This window comes from Neltuma alba, unplaced genomic scaffold (genome assembly GCF_004799145.2).
Source record: "Neltuma alba isolate B1F8T4 unplaced genomic scaffold, ASM479914v2 tig00011972_pilon, whole genome shotgun sequence".
Taxonomy (NCBI): domain Eukaryota; kingdom Viridiplantae; phylum Streptophyta; class Magnoliopsida; order Fabales; family Fabaceae; genus Neltuma; species Neltuma alba.
In genome coordinates, this window is record NW_021636547.1 from 257,345 (window position 1) to 271,797 (window position 14,453).

Below are 14,453 nucleotides of genomic sequence, written 5' to 3' on the forward strand. Positions count from 1 at the left end.
TGTCCATTACGATGGCGACCCCATCTGCTTATTGAGAATAAAAATAGTCTGCTGATGAAGGAGTGAAGAGGCAGAAAAGTTATATAAACCAATCGGGTTATTTGCCATTGAAGCATCCCAATCTTCACAAACCAATTATCATTATTGATAAATTTTTAGTAATGGCATCCATAGGCAGAAAACAAGTTCTATCTCTTGTTCATTCTCACTTTTTTGGACTTCTCATCGTGTAATGCCGCAAACTACAAGAAGCTGAATTATCAGAAAAAGTTAAGAGCAGTGGTTGAAGAAGCACAGCGAAAAATGTATGAGAATGCTGCAGAAAAGGAGAATCGTTTCAAGATATTTAAGGACAATGTGGAGTTCACTGAATCATTTAATGCTGCTGAGAATAAAACATACTAGCTCGGCATCAATCACTTGGCTGACCAAACAAATAAAGAAGTTAAGGCTTCTCGCAATGGAATCAACAAGAAATCCCACGAGCTGAAGACAACATCGTCAACAATATCATCATTTTAAGTACGAAAATGTCACTGATATTCCCACTTCCGTGGACTTGAGACAAAAAGGAGCTGTTACTTCAATCAAGGATCAAGGTCACTGTGGTGAGTTACTTTATCCGATATTGCTTTTAGTTTGGAAACTATCGCCCTCGCAAAGACTAGGCTACAAAAAAGGCAAAGAACTTGTACAAATCTGACAGTAATTACTTACGACTGAGTCTCAAATATTATCTAGTTTGTGTTATAACTCTCATTTTACTGAGCTCAACCGCCCATTTCGAGAGCTTGTTCCATGGCTCCAAAAATTGACAGAAGCTCGGCTGCAATTAGGTGGTCATTGGGTCCCAGCATGGCAATATCGTCGTTGAAGGATGAAGCGTGCTCATTCATCTCCTCACAAATCACAAATCTACAAACAGGGCACTGGCCTTTGCTTCTTAGCCATGGAACAATACAATCCTCATGAAACACATGTTTGCATGGTGTGAGCATCACTTCCTCACGAGGTTCAAAATCTTCCAAGCAAATAGCACACCTCTTGCGACGTTCTTGCTTTTCCCTATCTCTCTCTTTTAAAGCATTCGCAACACTGTCTTTATAACACAGACTCACTCTCTTCGGTAAAATCTTCGGGGGCTCGTATATTTCTTTCTTAAGCTTGCTCAAAACTGCTGAATTGGGATTTTCTGCGGTTCTTGGAGGCGACTGCTGGACAATCTCCCCGAACACGGGTTCAACCCCCTTCTCATGCCTCCATTGGATCCATTCATTTGTTGTCTGAGATGTGGTTGTGCTGGAAAACTGCAGAGAGTTCCAAAAAGAGTAAATCAGCCAGGGTATTTTCCCACATGAAAAACCAGAAGTCCACGCAGCTAAATAGTAAATCCTTGTCCTGGCAGGGAAAAATACCAAGAGTTTGGGTGATCTAAAGTGAAATGCAAAGGGAAATCCAAGCGAATGGTTGAATCCCTATTAGTTGGTTCATACAGAGAACGCTCTTTTACACGTAGAATGACCTATTCTGTTCTATACACGTGATCATGGGCATAAATATTCAGGCATTAGCATTGAAAATGAGCTTTGATAGTTTGTGAAGTTGTGATTACCTGGGTGTGCGATTGAGTCCTGAAAGTGTTCTGTCTCCCATCAACCTTGGGGTATCTTGCACGCCTAAAATCCTGTAATCCTGGTAATATAATCCAAATAATAGCTTATCATCCTCAAAACAATTTTATCTGCCCTTTACCTTTCGCTAAATATCTCAGTTGTTGGATGGAAATATACTTACAGGAGTAGATTGGGCAGAACGAGATCGGTAAAAGTGAGGCGCCTCATCGTAGCCACTATGGGTATCATGAGCTCTTGCGACAGATCGGCGAGCACCAGGTAAGGGTGTGAAATTGTGGGAATTTCTGTTCATGATTTCACGATTTCACTTGCCTCTTCATCATCGAGTTTACTTTGATACTTTCCTTATACCGGGAGATACTTGTAGCTTCTTTTCCTACTCGGATTTATGGCTGCATTTCTTTTAGCTGTCCCTGAGAATATATCCTTCATGATTTCGCCTTTTCCTCTGGTTGAAATCCTGTTTATTTTTATTCTTATCCAAAGCATGATTCTTCGCCGTGACTCTGCAATTAAGCGAATGCAATTAGGAAAGAATCAAATTCTTGAGTGGAGGTGGCTGTTTTAGCTTCAATACTTTCCAGACGCAGCGTAGACAAATATATGTGACTGGACCCCACTAAAACTATTCAAATCTCTGTAGCCACTTTAGCATTTGTGTGCATCATTATTTTTTTTTTGGTTACATGAGGGGCGGGATCGAACCCGCACATTACCAACACACGCACACGCTAGGTGCCACTCCGCCAAGAGGCGGTTGGCTGTGTGCATCATCATTCATACATCATATGCGATTAGAAGCGCGTGATCGAAAAGCCCTAAAGTGAAATTCCTTAACTTCTATCGCTGGAAACACTTAATCGCGGTTAGAAATTAATTTATTTTAGAATTGGAGTGAATTAAATTGTTGTAAAATATGACTACTGAAAATGCCTAAATATGAGTATGAAATTTCTAACCTCACTTAGTAATCAATTTATTTTAATTTTAAATGTTGGTAACTGAAAATATGATTAGTAAAAATGCCTAAGATGATTTATGTAATTGTGCGCTCAAACGTCAATTTTAAGTTTTTAACAATCAACAGTGGTAAATTTTTCTCTCCCCAAAAAATAAATCAATAGTGGTAGATGGCCAAAATAAATCAACAGTACTAATATGCTAAGATACTCATTTGTAAATTATAATTTATTTTCCATTTTTCTTCCTTATTAACCTTGGTCTAGATTGTCTAATAATAAATAAAGACTCTCAATATATGAAATTATGATTTGAGATTTTCAATTTAAAAATGGTAAATAAAAACCCGATTTCATATTATAAATATGAAATTTTTAAAAAATATCTGAAATGCTCCTGCGCCAAGTGACAAGTTGATTATGAAAAATAACAAGTTCACTTTAACAAATGACGACTACAGCAGACCAAATTACAACTTGGTTGAAGGTATGCCAGATGACAAGTTTATTTTAACGAATAACAACTTTAATAGATCAAATTACAACTTAGCCGAAAGACATTTCAGATATTTTATTAAGATTTTATATTTGTAATATGGGATTAGGTTTTTATTTGTTATTTTCTTAATTAAGGATTTCAAATTTTATTTTGCTGAGGGCTCGAAGCTACCCGCGGGCAAAAGCCTGCAGGCATATGAAAGAAAATACGCACTTGCGCAGTTTATTCAGTCAATGGTGACTTCGTTTTCGATCTTTCTCTATCTTCAATCAACGACGACTTTACCATCCAATAAGCAGCCATCGTCGTGAGCAAAGTTGAGCATCTCTGTTGTGTTTGGGAAGTGAGCTTCTTGCATTGTCGAAATGAATTATCCTAGCTTTCCGGGCAGTTCATCTTCTCGGAGGACCTGGAAATACGAAGTTTTTCTGAGTTTCAGAGGTGAGGATACTCGGAATAGTTTCGCTGGTCATCTTTTTTCTGCTCTTCAACGGAAAGGTATATTTACCTTCAAGGATGACAAAAGGCTCGAGAAAGGAGAACCCATTAAACCTGAGCTCCTCAAAGCAATTGAGCAATCCCGAATTTCTTTCGTCGTCTTTTCCCAAAACTATGCCGATTCATCATGGTGCTTGGACGAGCTGGCGAAGATATCTGAGGGAATTAGCGAACCAGGATACTTTATCGTACCAATTTTCTTCGATGTCGATCCATCTGATGTTCGAAGACAGAGTGGGAAATATAGAGAATTCTTTGATAAACATGAAAGAGACTTCTGTGATAATATAGATAAGGTTCAAAGATGGAGGATAGCGTTGACTCAAGTAGCCAGTCTTGCTGGTTATGATGTACGGGCTAAGTAAGTAATCTTCTCCTGTTCTTATTCTGATCTTATGTATAAAATATAAATCTGTAGTGTTCTATTCATTTTCCCTTGTCCTTGTTTCCTTAAGTGATGATTAGAGAGTTTTTCTCCTTTTCAGATCAGAGTCTGATGTCATTGATGAAATTGTTACTGATGCAATACGCAAATTGGGTCATAGATTCTCAAGTCTGGCTGATGATCTAGTTGGGATGCAATCTCGTGCAGAAGCATTTGAAAACCTTTTAGATTTAGAATCAGAAGATGTTCGAAAAGTAGGCATGTGGGGGATGCCTGGAGTAGGGAAGACTACTCTAGCTGCAGTTGTATACGATAGGATCTCTCACCGTTTTGATGCTTGCTGTCTTCTTCTTGATGTAAGTAAAGTTCACAAGGGTCCTGGACTTGTACGTCTGCAAAAACAACTCCTCCGTGAAACACTGCAGGAAGATATAGAGATATGGGAAGATCACAGGGGAACCAATTTAATAAGCACTAGGCTTCACCACCTTAAAACTCTTATTGTTGTTGACAATGTTGATCATGCTGATCAATTGGAGAAACTGGTTGGAAAGTCCTCATGGTTTGGGCCGGGAAGTAGGATCATCATAACAACTAGAGATTTGCACATCTTAACCAGGCATGGAGTGGATGAAGTTTATGAGGTTAAACTACTGAATGAAGATGAAGCTCTTCAACTTCTCTGTAGAAAAGCCTTCAAACAAGATGATCCCTTGAGTGACTTTAAAGCGATGACTCATAGTCTGCTACAATATGCTAAAGCCCTTCCACTGGTAATCAAAGTGTTAGGTTCCTTTATGTATGGGTTGGAAATATCAGAGTGGATTGCTCAGTTAGAAAGACTGAGAGAAAATCCTGACCAAGAGGTTATGGGAGTTCTTGAAACAAGTTTTGTTCGGCTTGAGAAGAAGGACAAGGATATATTTGTAGACATTGCTTGTTTCTTCAAGGGAGGAGACGAGAACTATGTGACAAAAATTCTAGAACATTGTGGATTCAATCCTAAAATTGGACTTAGGGTTCTCCGTGACAGATCACTTCTGAACATTGTTAATGGAACATTCTGGATGCACGATATGCTGCAAGAACTGGGATGGAAATTCGCAAGGGGAGAATTTCCTGATGAGCCAGCAAAGTGGAGTAGGCTGTGGTCATACAAAGATATTCAAACCGTAAAGACAGTAAGTTTTTCTTTTTTGGATGATTACTTTACTGAGGTTTTGTTTTCATATTCTTTCTTTCTTTAGCATACTAGCATTCCATATAATTCACGGAATCCAACGCATTGTGATGTGCTCGTGCTCAGGGAACGGAAAAAGTTGAAGCCATCGTCCTGAGCCCGGAAGATCTGCAAGAGACGCCATTGAAGGCTGAGGCTTTATCACAAATGAACCGCCTCAGATTAATCATATTCCCTGATAATGTGAAATTTTCAGGAAACCTCACTAGCCTGTCCAACGAGTTACGAGTTCTTTCATGGCATAAATTTCCTTTCAGCTCTTTGCCATCAGGTTTTGAACCAGATAAACTTGTCGAGCTGATCATGCCTGACAGCAACGTAAGACAACTATGGGAAGGCGAAAAGGTACAATATTGTTGTTTATGTTGTGTTAATAACAACCGAGAGATAGTGGACTAGGCTAACAAATGAATGATCGTTTTCTTTGTATGATATCTCTAATTTTAATGAACTACTTGAACTAAACTCCAATCTAACAGAGAATGGTCTGTTGTTGGGTAACGGTAGCTAGCTAATTGTTTTTGCTCCTTCGCAGAGATTGCCAAAGTTGAGAAACATGGATCTACGTGGCTCTAAAAGTCTGATCAAGACGCCAAATGTTAAAGGAGCAGAAAATGTTGAGAGGTTAGATCTTGAAGGATGTACTGGATTGTTGCAGGTCGATCCGTCTGTTGGAGATCTTAAAAAGATCACGTTCCTGAATTTGAGAAACTGTAATCATCTCATAAGCATCCCAAACACCTTATTTCTGTTAACTTCTCTTGAAATTCTGAACCTTTCGGGCTGCTCAAGACTTGCGAAATGGTTGAACTTCGAAGGACCTCGATAGAGCTGAACTCAGCAATCAAACACTCTCAATCTTTCAGTAAATTATCTTTGTCAGCTTTTTCCCACAAGAGTAGATGTCTTGTTACTTTGTTAGCTTGCGTTTGGCTCTGGGAGAGAAGGGGTTTGGAGCGGGGGGGGGGGGGGAGCTCTTCAACCGGAAAACGCTCACACGCGGCTTCCTCGATCATATTGGAGTTGGCGACTGGGGTGACAATGGCGGTGACCAAGTCGATGTGGCCACGCATGGTGCCTCAGAGAACAAGCCCTTCGGCCATTGCTGAGTTTCCTTCTCCCCTGAAAATTGCAATCTCTTGATGGTTTCATTTTCTGGGTGTTAGCATACAAAGCAGGATACAGCCATTGAGATTGTCTCTGGAGTACAAGGATTATGAACTAGTAATTCTGATCATCAGAAAATTAAGGGTAGAATCTGAGGAAGTGTCAGAGGGGGAAGATTGGAACGTGAAAATGGGAAAACAGGAGAATCTCTGGTTTATATAAGTATTGACAGAGATTGTTTCAGAGCCTAGATTTTGAAGCAGAACGTAATCACCAGAAAATGATGAAGAGAGCAAACTAAAGACTGAAGAGGGACAGCACATTTCAACTGAGAGGGGGAGCGAGAGTGAGCCATGTGGCATCAAAAGTGAGCCCCGTGCTGGAAGATGAGAGGTTTTTCTTGTACATGAATGTTCAACGCCGAACTAAAAACAGCCGCGCACAAGTTGGTCAACGTGAGATTTAACCGTCAACGGTTTTTGATGGGTGATTTTACCAATTATGCTCTACCAAAAATTTTCCGGATAAAACTCTCCTTTAACTCAAACATAATTAAATTTTTTTTTCTCAGTATGGTTATCTTCCTATTAAATACAGTTTTTAAGGTATTGTCGGATATTAAATATTTATCACTTATGTGGTTATGTCACGTATCAAGTTTCCTTATTATTAAAGAGAAAAAATTAATATCGCACACTAATATTTATTTTTTTCGAACAGAGAGATACCATACCATAGTCGAATTCGATTATTAAAACAAACTCAAAAAGTAAGCAGACCCATGTTTATTCCTTAACAACGAACAGATATGGTTGACAGTACATGACAAACTTATGAAAATATGAGACAAGAAGCTCAATAACTGAACACGTAGGCAAAGCAAACATATTAAACTCAATTATTGTTGCTATAGTTTTTGAAACAAAAAGTAAACCAACAATAGCTAACTATCACAAATTTAAAACTGACTTAAAGCTTAAGTGACAAGTCAAGGCCTGAAGTATAAAGATTATCGTCCTTCTCTTTCAAAGCTTTCTGTGGCAAAACCTTGATATGTTGATCACCAATTGTGCTATCGTAAGCAGCTGAAGAAGAAGAAATATGCTCGAATTGCCGAGTCAGAGGACTGATATTACCAATTTCTTCAATCCTCAAAGTTCCTGAACTGGCCCTAAGCCTTCCTGGGGTTTGATGATCACGCCTAAGTATAAAACTAGACTTCTGAGGCGACTTATGAATCATGGACTCCAATTTAACCCCAAGTGGTCTATTATTACAACTGAAAGACCCATAATTAATCTGAGGGTAATTAGCATAATAGGGGTAATTACTATAATGAGGAAAGTGTGGAGAATAGTGACGCCCTAGAACACTGAAATGATGGTCAGAGATAATCCCTACTTGTCGTTGTTTAGCGATTGCACGCTCTTGTTTGTGGGCATTTTGATGGCCTCCTAAGGCTTGTGAGGAAGAAAACTCTCTTTTGCAGAAGTTGCAGCAGAAAGTCTTCTGTGTTCTTTTATCATAATGATCAGGTTCATCGTGATGACAATGACGTTCATGATCTTTTCCTTTGTCGTTGTTGATGTCTATTTTAGATGAAGAACAACCTGCGATGTTCAATCCAAATTTGAACGTATCCAGTTTGATCTTCGGCTTATGAAGAGAGTCTTCATGAGTGATCTTCACGAAATATAAGTCAAGCAACATAGAAAAATCAGTTAATTATCAAGTAGTGGGCTTGTAAGTGTGATAAATGTAAGTTCGTAAAGCTTTGATTTTGCAATAACCAATGGATTTTATTCATTATTTTATATCAAACATAAAACAATTATTGCCTTTTCCTGAAGAGAAAATTAATATTTTTTTAATGTGAGAGAAAATTAATAATTAATTGTATTAACCTGGCTAAAAGAACATTGGAGAAAGTTTGGACTTTCTATATTTATACCTAAATTCTGTGCAGACATATATTAGTTTTATGTAATCAGAGAGAAATAGCACAGTTTGAAACCTCGACATAAAAAAGTGACTGAGAGACAAATAATAAAGGATAGGGTGTAAGCAGAGAAAATAATACAATACTTATCAGGTAACTCTTTTTTTCTTTTTCCCCAAGTGAAAAGGGAAAATATATAAATTAAAAAAAGAAACTGTACAAAGTCTACAAGAGCACTATCATCTAAGCTTCGGGATTCACAGTACTAAGGAGGTCCAGAGCGTAGATGGGGTGGCGCACAATGGTTTGGACAGAAAAAATTATATCTTCAGGGGAACTAGTTCCCTGTAAGAAAATATTTCTATTTCTATTGCTATTATCCCATAATTTCAAGGTTTCAAAAAGGAGACGCTTATGAGGCACCTCTTTAATTTATGTTTTTTTTTCCTGAATATATGATTAAAAATGATTTACCCTGATTTCGAAATAACGTTAGGATTTTATTCATTACATCTTTGAACTGTTAAACATTAAACTGTTAAAGCAACATTTAATCCCTTTGGTCATAGAGAATATATGGGTGTTTAGATGGAAACTAAACTATGATTTTAAAAATGATTTTACAGTATATGAAATTAATATATAGAGAAGTTTGTTTCGATTTACGAAAAAGTATTTTTAAAAAATATTTTTATGATTTTCCAAACAATCCCATAATCAAAACTCAAGTTTCTCTGCCGTAATCTTAAAAATAGTAGGACCAAAACAAACAAACAGACAGGAAAATCAAGTTTCTATATATAAATTCACTTATTACTTGAACCAACTTCATCTTCTGGTTTTCGATCACTTCTCTGATAGCTTTTCCTTTGGACCCTCCCGAGATGCTTGAACCTTCAGAGGGAGAAAGATCCCCACCATTTGCAGCCATGGAAAATCCGACAACACAACGCAAAAAAGAACACAATAATAAAATAAAAGAAATTAAAGAGCTTTCTGAATCTGAGAGATCGAGACTCAGATTAATCAAAAAAGAAGATAGAAGGGTGTTTATATATTCAATTAGAGACATCTATAGTTAATGCATCGTATCTTCATTAAATTGGAAAGAAATCTCGTTTTTGTTGTTATGATTCTCGTTATTACTGATCAATGATTGATCTGATAAGGAAGCTTCCTCTAATTTTATACACAAATTCCATAAATATCTATAACAAATTAATTTACTATTAATCACTGCCACGGTCAAATCTTCCATAAAGGAAGAACATTAAGGCGTGGTGTTAGTGCATCACACCTTTTATGTAGTTTGTATATGATTATTTCAACCTAGAAGTAAAATAGGAAATTAAACCATGAAATAATTACTTGTTTAAATTATTTGATATCTTCGAACTTATCCCCTTTAAGAGAAGAATTAACCCCGAAGAAAGAACTAGAGGGGATGAAATATATAATTTTGGCTTGATTTAAGGATTTATTTATTGAAATTAATTCAGTAGATATAGTTCGTGAGTTTAGTTTAGTTTAATCTCGTCGGAAAGACCTCCACCACCGTCCATCATTTATTAATTAACATGCCACCTCAAATATATTATTTCTTTGTCAAAGATATTTTATTTTTTGTATCATCCATATATCTAATGCTTTACACACACACACACTAGTATGTAATTGTCGCCTTGGCACCAAAAAAAAAGGGGGGGGTGATTGTTGCTTTGATATACACTTGTCACAATTATGACTAGATGAAGACTAAGCCAAGTATATTACTTTTACTTTTTATTATTTTATGATTAATAACCTCTTCATTTGAATAAATAGTGTGAGTATACGTATACAAGTATGTATATATGCGTACACATTGTATATTTAGAATATTTTCATATGTTTATGGTATAGAAGTTTTTTTTTTTAAAAAAATTATATTGTAATTCTAGATGCTAATATTATTATATATTGACTTTGTTTAATTACTAATCATTCATGCCAATTAAACATTAAAGACGAGCAATGGCCATTCAAGTATCAATCATAATTCTTTTAATTAGGAGGTATTTGGATAAAAACCAAATCATAGTTTTAACTTTTAAAAGTGTTTTTACGGTATACGAGGTAAATATGTAGAGGAGTTTATCTCGTTTTGCGGAAAAGTACTTCTGAAAAACACTTTTAGGTGCTTCCAAACACCCCATAATACTCTTTAATAATTCATACTCTTGTCCAATTTTGCCAATAGGTATCGATTACGTGTACTCAACTATTTTTCTGTCACTTTGTTTCTCTTTCTTCACTTTACGTACAGGCAAATAAGATAATTTTGAATTAGGAGAATCTCGTAAAAAGGAAGTTTGAAATTATCAAATCTCAAATAAGTTTTTTTTATGAAAGTGTATTTTTATCTGCAAGTCCAGTATTATCAGAACTTATTAAAATATTGTTACCAAATCAAATTTGAAATATTTTTTTAAGAATTATCCCTTCTGAATTTCTCATTAACCTTAACGAAGTCAGAATAAGAAATTTATAACTTGGATACCATTTTAGCTTAGAATCATCTCAAAAGCACATGAACAATAAGAAAGCCAAAGTGAAAGATATTCACCATGCACAACAATAAATCACCCGAAAGAGTAAAACTCAAAAGCATGAACCACACAAACTCAAGAGCCTCGGTTTTAGGTGGAACCCATAAATAAATCACCTGAGTAAATCACGTAGCTTCTCACAAAAACGGTCCATATGAGAAGACTCCGAATCGTTGCTTAGCAAGTAGCTTCTCAATTTTGCATGGTTTTCTCTGATCTCTTTCCCAGTCTCACTCTCATCATCCATCACAATCTTCACAGCCTTACACACACTTCCTCTCGAGAACAAACCATCTTCTTCCCCTCTTTCTACTTCAACCCCAACTTTCAATTCAGAGCTCATCATCCTCGAATTCATGATGTGATCTGGTAATGTTTGTGGAAGCAACACTAACTGACACTTGTTCACCAATCCCTCTGTTATAGACCCTGCCCCACAATGCGTTATGAAGCAACCTACACTTGAATGAGCTAAGATCACTTGTTGCTGAACCCATCCTCCGTAAATAATCCCTCTCTCTTTAACTCTTTCCTTGAATCCTTCTGGCATGGCTGCTTCAACGGACTCGAATCCACCTGGTGGCTTAAGTAGTGCTACCAAAAATGGTAACCCTGTCATCTCAAGACCAAGCAACAATTCTTGGAATTGGGCTGTCTGTAATATGCATTCGCTTCCAAATGCACAATAAACTACGGAATCCTCCTTGAATTGTTCGAGCCATCGAGCCCATTTTTCATCCGAACGAGACGTGGGTGGCTCTGGGACAACAGGGCCTGAAAGCAGAGCTGGCTTTCCATATTGGTTTGCAAGATAGTCCACAAAGGGTCCTTCAATTTCTGTGCTGCCTTTGAATGCTATAGCATCTGTTTGTGTCAGACCTTTATATAAACGGTCATGGAAGAAAATCCCATTTCCAAAATCCAAAGTTCTTCTCCAAGCAAAGATTTTTGCTTCATGGGGATGAAGCTTCATGGAAGATGAAGGGAATCCAGAAGGGGGTTTCATGAGATCCGCTTCGGTCAACTTACTTCCTTGAAGCAGCCTAGCTGGGGATGCATTATAACCTACAGTTGCGGGATTAATAATCAAGAATAGAACAGACTTGATGCCTAGTTTGCAAGCCAAGTTTGGAAGCCAATAAACGAAGTCAAAGAAGACAATTTGTGGCTTTAGCTGAAGGAGAAGTTCTTCAATTTGATTCTCAGTTCGATCCATGGCTGCCATGATAAGTCGAAAAAAGGGGGGAGGAACATCAGAAGTAGTTTCTGCATAATCAGGAAGACCATCACAGGGAGGCAGAGTGATGGGGTAGAAGGTTATGAGACGTGGGTAGAGATTAAATTGGTCTAACTTGGACCGCGTTTTTCTGGGGATGATGAAGGAAATTCTATGACCTCTCTTGGCTAATTTGTTGGAGAGCTGGATATATGGGATCAGGTGCCCCATAGCAAACCAAGGGAACACGGCTATGTGCAAGGGAGCTTCATCCATGGCTGTCTCTCACTAGTGAAAATTGCAGAACAGAACTCTATTTCTTTCCTGTGTGGTGACTGAAATGGATTCTTGCAGGGAAGTTAAGGGTGTGTTTGGATGACACCCCAAACCATGGTTTGGGGTGTCAATCACCCAAACACCCCCTCTAAAAATCAAAACCATGGTTTTGGAAAAAACAAAATTTTTTTGCTTTTGGAGGAAAAAGGGAGAGTGTGAGAGCCTATATGATATGTATTTGTTATTTTTTTTATAAACATATTTTTTGATAAACATATTTAATCTTATATTTTATATATATATACACATTAATTATTTATTAATTATATTATCTTATGTATTATTAATTATGTTGGTAAAAAATATTATTAACAATTTTATTCCTTCAAATTAAAATATATCATAAAATCTATTTTTTCTGTAATTATCATATTAAATTATGTCTTTTTTTTAGTAATTTGTATATATAAAAAGTGTTTCTGATAACAACTATCCAAACACTCCCACTTCTCAGAATCACTTTTTTACAAAATCTATTCTTCACAGAATCTATTCTTCAGAATCACTTTTCAAACCATGGTTTAGTTTCATCCAAACATACCCTTAGCTATGTTTGGATTACAGTTTAAACTACAAAACGCGTCTCGGAAAGTGTGCAACATGGGTTAGAGAGTTACTTGAATAAAAAAAAAAAAAGACTGTTTGGGACAGCGTCTTGTTCCATCTCACTGGAGTTTCAAAGTGACTTTTATTAAAATGCAACATTTTCTTGCTTTTGCCTTTAGGTGCGTCGTGGTGAGTGGGAACCACCAATTTTTTTTACCTTCGTGTCCCTATGTAGGCGGTCCTTGTGTCGGCCAACGCAATCTTTTTCCCCCCCTACCAACAACAGTAAGCAATACATTTATATTATTTATTATTCTTTTAATTTATATTGCTTAGGGTTTAGATTTTAATAAATATAATAATATTATATAATTAAATTTAGTTTTAAAAAAGTAAAATTGTAAAACCCAATGATAAATATTTTAATAATATTATTTAAATAGATTAAAAAAGCTAAATAAATTACTTAATTATATTATATGTAACATGATTTTTTTTAAAATACTTATATATATATCCTTAATATTTTTAAATTAAATAATTAAGCTTTATATAAATTTTTGTGCAGTGTGCATGTGCTAAAGATATTGCATAAAATATTTATATATTTTTTGTGGCTCACAATCTCACATCTTGTGAATGATCCTCCAACATCAGAATTTTAGACCCTCGCTGTTACGGGAAGGGAAGCGACTTGATCGCGCGGTTTCTGCCCTCTACTGTTCATCACTAGACGCATAGAATGAATAAAAGTTCTGCATAAAAATTCACACGCATATATGGCTTGATATAATTTTTAATTTTTTAAATTTGTCTTCGTTTTTGTTTTAATTCTTCAAGCTTTAAATTATAGGTTTTAGTTCTTTAAAAAAAATAATCTAAATTTTTATTGAATTATAGAGATTAATATTTTAAGGGACTAAAAATAAAAATAAACTTAAAGACCAAATATTATATTAAACCTATATATATTACCTGAGCCATCTTCATCCTCTGGTTTTCGATCACGGGGTCCTCTTGATATGCTTGAGCCTTCAAAGATCTTACCACCATTTGCAGCCGTGGAAAATGCCACTAGACGAATCTAAAAACAACACACTAGGAAATAACCACAAAAATAAAAATTTCTTTTGAACCTTTGAGAGTCAAACTTCATGTGCTTCTTCAGTACTCGTTACAGTGATGAGTAGTATATGTTTATTACTGGACTAAAATTTGAATCATGCAAAATTTAATTTGAATGGTTCAAATTCAAAATTTTTAGTCTGCAAGTTTTTCAGTGACAAATTTATTTTTTTAAAAAAACTGTTAGTTACAAAATTGTTTTATTTTAAATTATGTATTTGTTATAATAAAAATTATTTAAAACATAAAAAAATTAAATTAAATTAAAAACATTAAAAAATGATGAATATGGAATTTGTTGCGCCAGACTCATGAATCAAGAAGACGATGGCATGGTGTTCAACTTTTTGTAACTTCAAGGGGAGAGGTGCAGTTATGGGC

The 14,453-nt window shown here is 36.0% G+C and overlaps 4 protein-coding genes across 5 annotated transcripts; 1 reads left to right on the top strand and 3 right to left on the bottom strand.

The window, feature by feature from the left end:
- Positions 1-770: 770 nt before the first annotated feature.
- Positions 771-2,066, bottom strand: LOC114720276 (E3 ubiquitin-protein ligase RNF133-like). The gene is made up of 4 exons (XM_028905920.1): positions 1,795-2,066; positions 1,613-1,692; positions 1,176-1,307; positions 771-1,095 (listed from the first exon to the last, which is right to left on the bottom strand). Exons 1-4 carry the CDS (start codon positions 1,924-1,926, stop codon positions 771-773), a joined length of 669 nt encoding a protein of 222 aa, XP_028761753.1. The 5' UTR covers positions 1,927-2,066.
- Positions 2,067-3,364: 1,298 nt separating this feature from the next.
- On the top strand, positions 3,365-6,051 carry LOC114720257 (TMV resistance protein N). Of its 2 annotated transcripts, none has more exons than XM_028905897.1 (4): positions 3,365-3,951; positions 4,076-5,156; positions 5,282-5,560; positions 5,751-6,051. In XM_028905897.1, exons 1-4 carry the CDS (start codon positions 3,458-3,460, stop codon positions 6,042-6,044), a joined length of 2,148 nt encoding a protein of 715 aa, XP_028761730.1. In that variant the 5' UTR covers positions 3,365-3,457; the 3' UTR covers positions 6,045-6,051. The 2 variants fall into 2 exon arrangements, with proteins under 2 accessions (XP_028761730.1, XP_028761732.1); XM_028905899.1 differs by having other exon boundaries at positions 5,695-5,776.
- Positions 6,052-7,291: 1,240 nt separating this feature from the next.
- LOC114720277 (uncharacterized) lies at positions 7,292-9,586 on the bottom strand. Its single transcript, XM_028905921.1, has 2 exons — positions 9,079-9,586; positions 7,292-8,005 (listed from the first exon to the last, which is right to left on the bottom strand). Exons 1-2 carry the CDS (start codon positions 9,331-9,333, stop codon positions 7,292-7,294), a joined length of 969 nt encoding a protein of 322 aa, XP_028761754.1. The 5' UTR covers positions 9,334-9,586.
- A 1,213-nt stretch (positions 9,587-10,799) lies between these two features.
- Positions 10,800-12,413, bottom strand: LOC114720326 (UDP-glycosyltransferase 79B30-like). Its single transcript, XM_028905969.1, has one exon. The coding sequence runs from the start codon at positions 12,339-12,341 to the stop codon at positions 10,962-10,964; it is 1,380 nt and encodes a 459-aa protein (XP_028761802.1). The 5' UTR covers positions 12,342-12,413; the 3' UTR covers positions 10,800-10,961.
- Between the last annotated feature and the right edge of the window lie 2,040 nt (positions 12,414-14,453).

Coding starts and splice junctions, on each gene's coding strand:
- LOC114720276 (XM_028905920.1), bottom strand. CDS start 1,926: ATGAACAGAAATTCCCACAATTTCACACCCTTACCTGGTGCTCGCCGA. Junction 1,693..1,794: donor GTTCTGCCCAATCTACTCCT/GTAAGTATATTT, acceptor TTATATTACCAG/GATTACAGGATTTTAGGCGT. Junction 1,308..1,612: donor GGACTCAATCGCACACCCAG/GTAATCACAACT, acceptor AACTCTCTGCAG/TTTTCCAGCACAACCACATC.
- LOC114720257 (XM_028905897.1), top strand. CDS start 3,458: ATGAATTATCCTAGCTTTCCGGGCAGTTCATCTTCTCGGAGGACCTGG. Junction 5,157..5,281: donor ATATTCAAACCGTAAAGACA/GTAAGTTTTTCT, acceptor GCTCGTGCTCAG/GGAACGGAAAAAGTTGAAGC. Junction 5,561..5,750: donor AACTATGGGAAGGCGAAAAG/GTACAATATTGT, acceptor GCTCCTTCGCAG/AGATTGCCAAAGTTGAGAAA.
- LOC114720277 (XM_028905921.1), bottom strand. CDS start 9,333: ATGTCTCTAATTGAATATATAAACACCCTTCTATCTTCTTTTTTGATT. Junction 8,006..9,078: donor AGAAGATGAAGTTGGTTCAA/GTAATAAGTGAA, acceptor TATTTCGTGAAG/ATCACTCATGAAGACTCTCT.
- LOC114720326 (XM_028905969.1), bottom strand. CDS start 12,341: ATGGATGAAGCTCCCTTGCACATAGCCGTGTTCCCTTGGTTTGCTATG.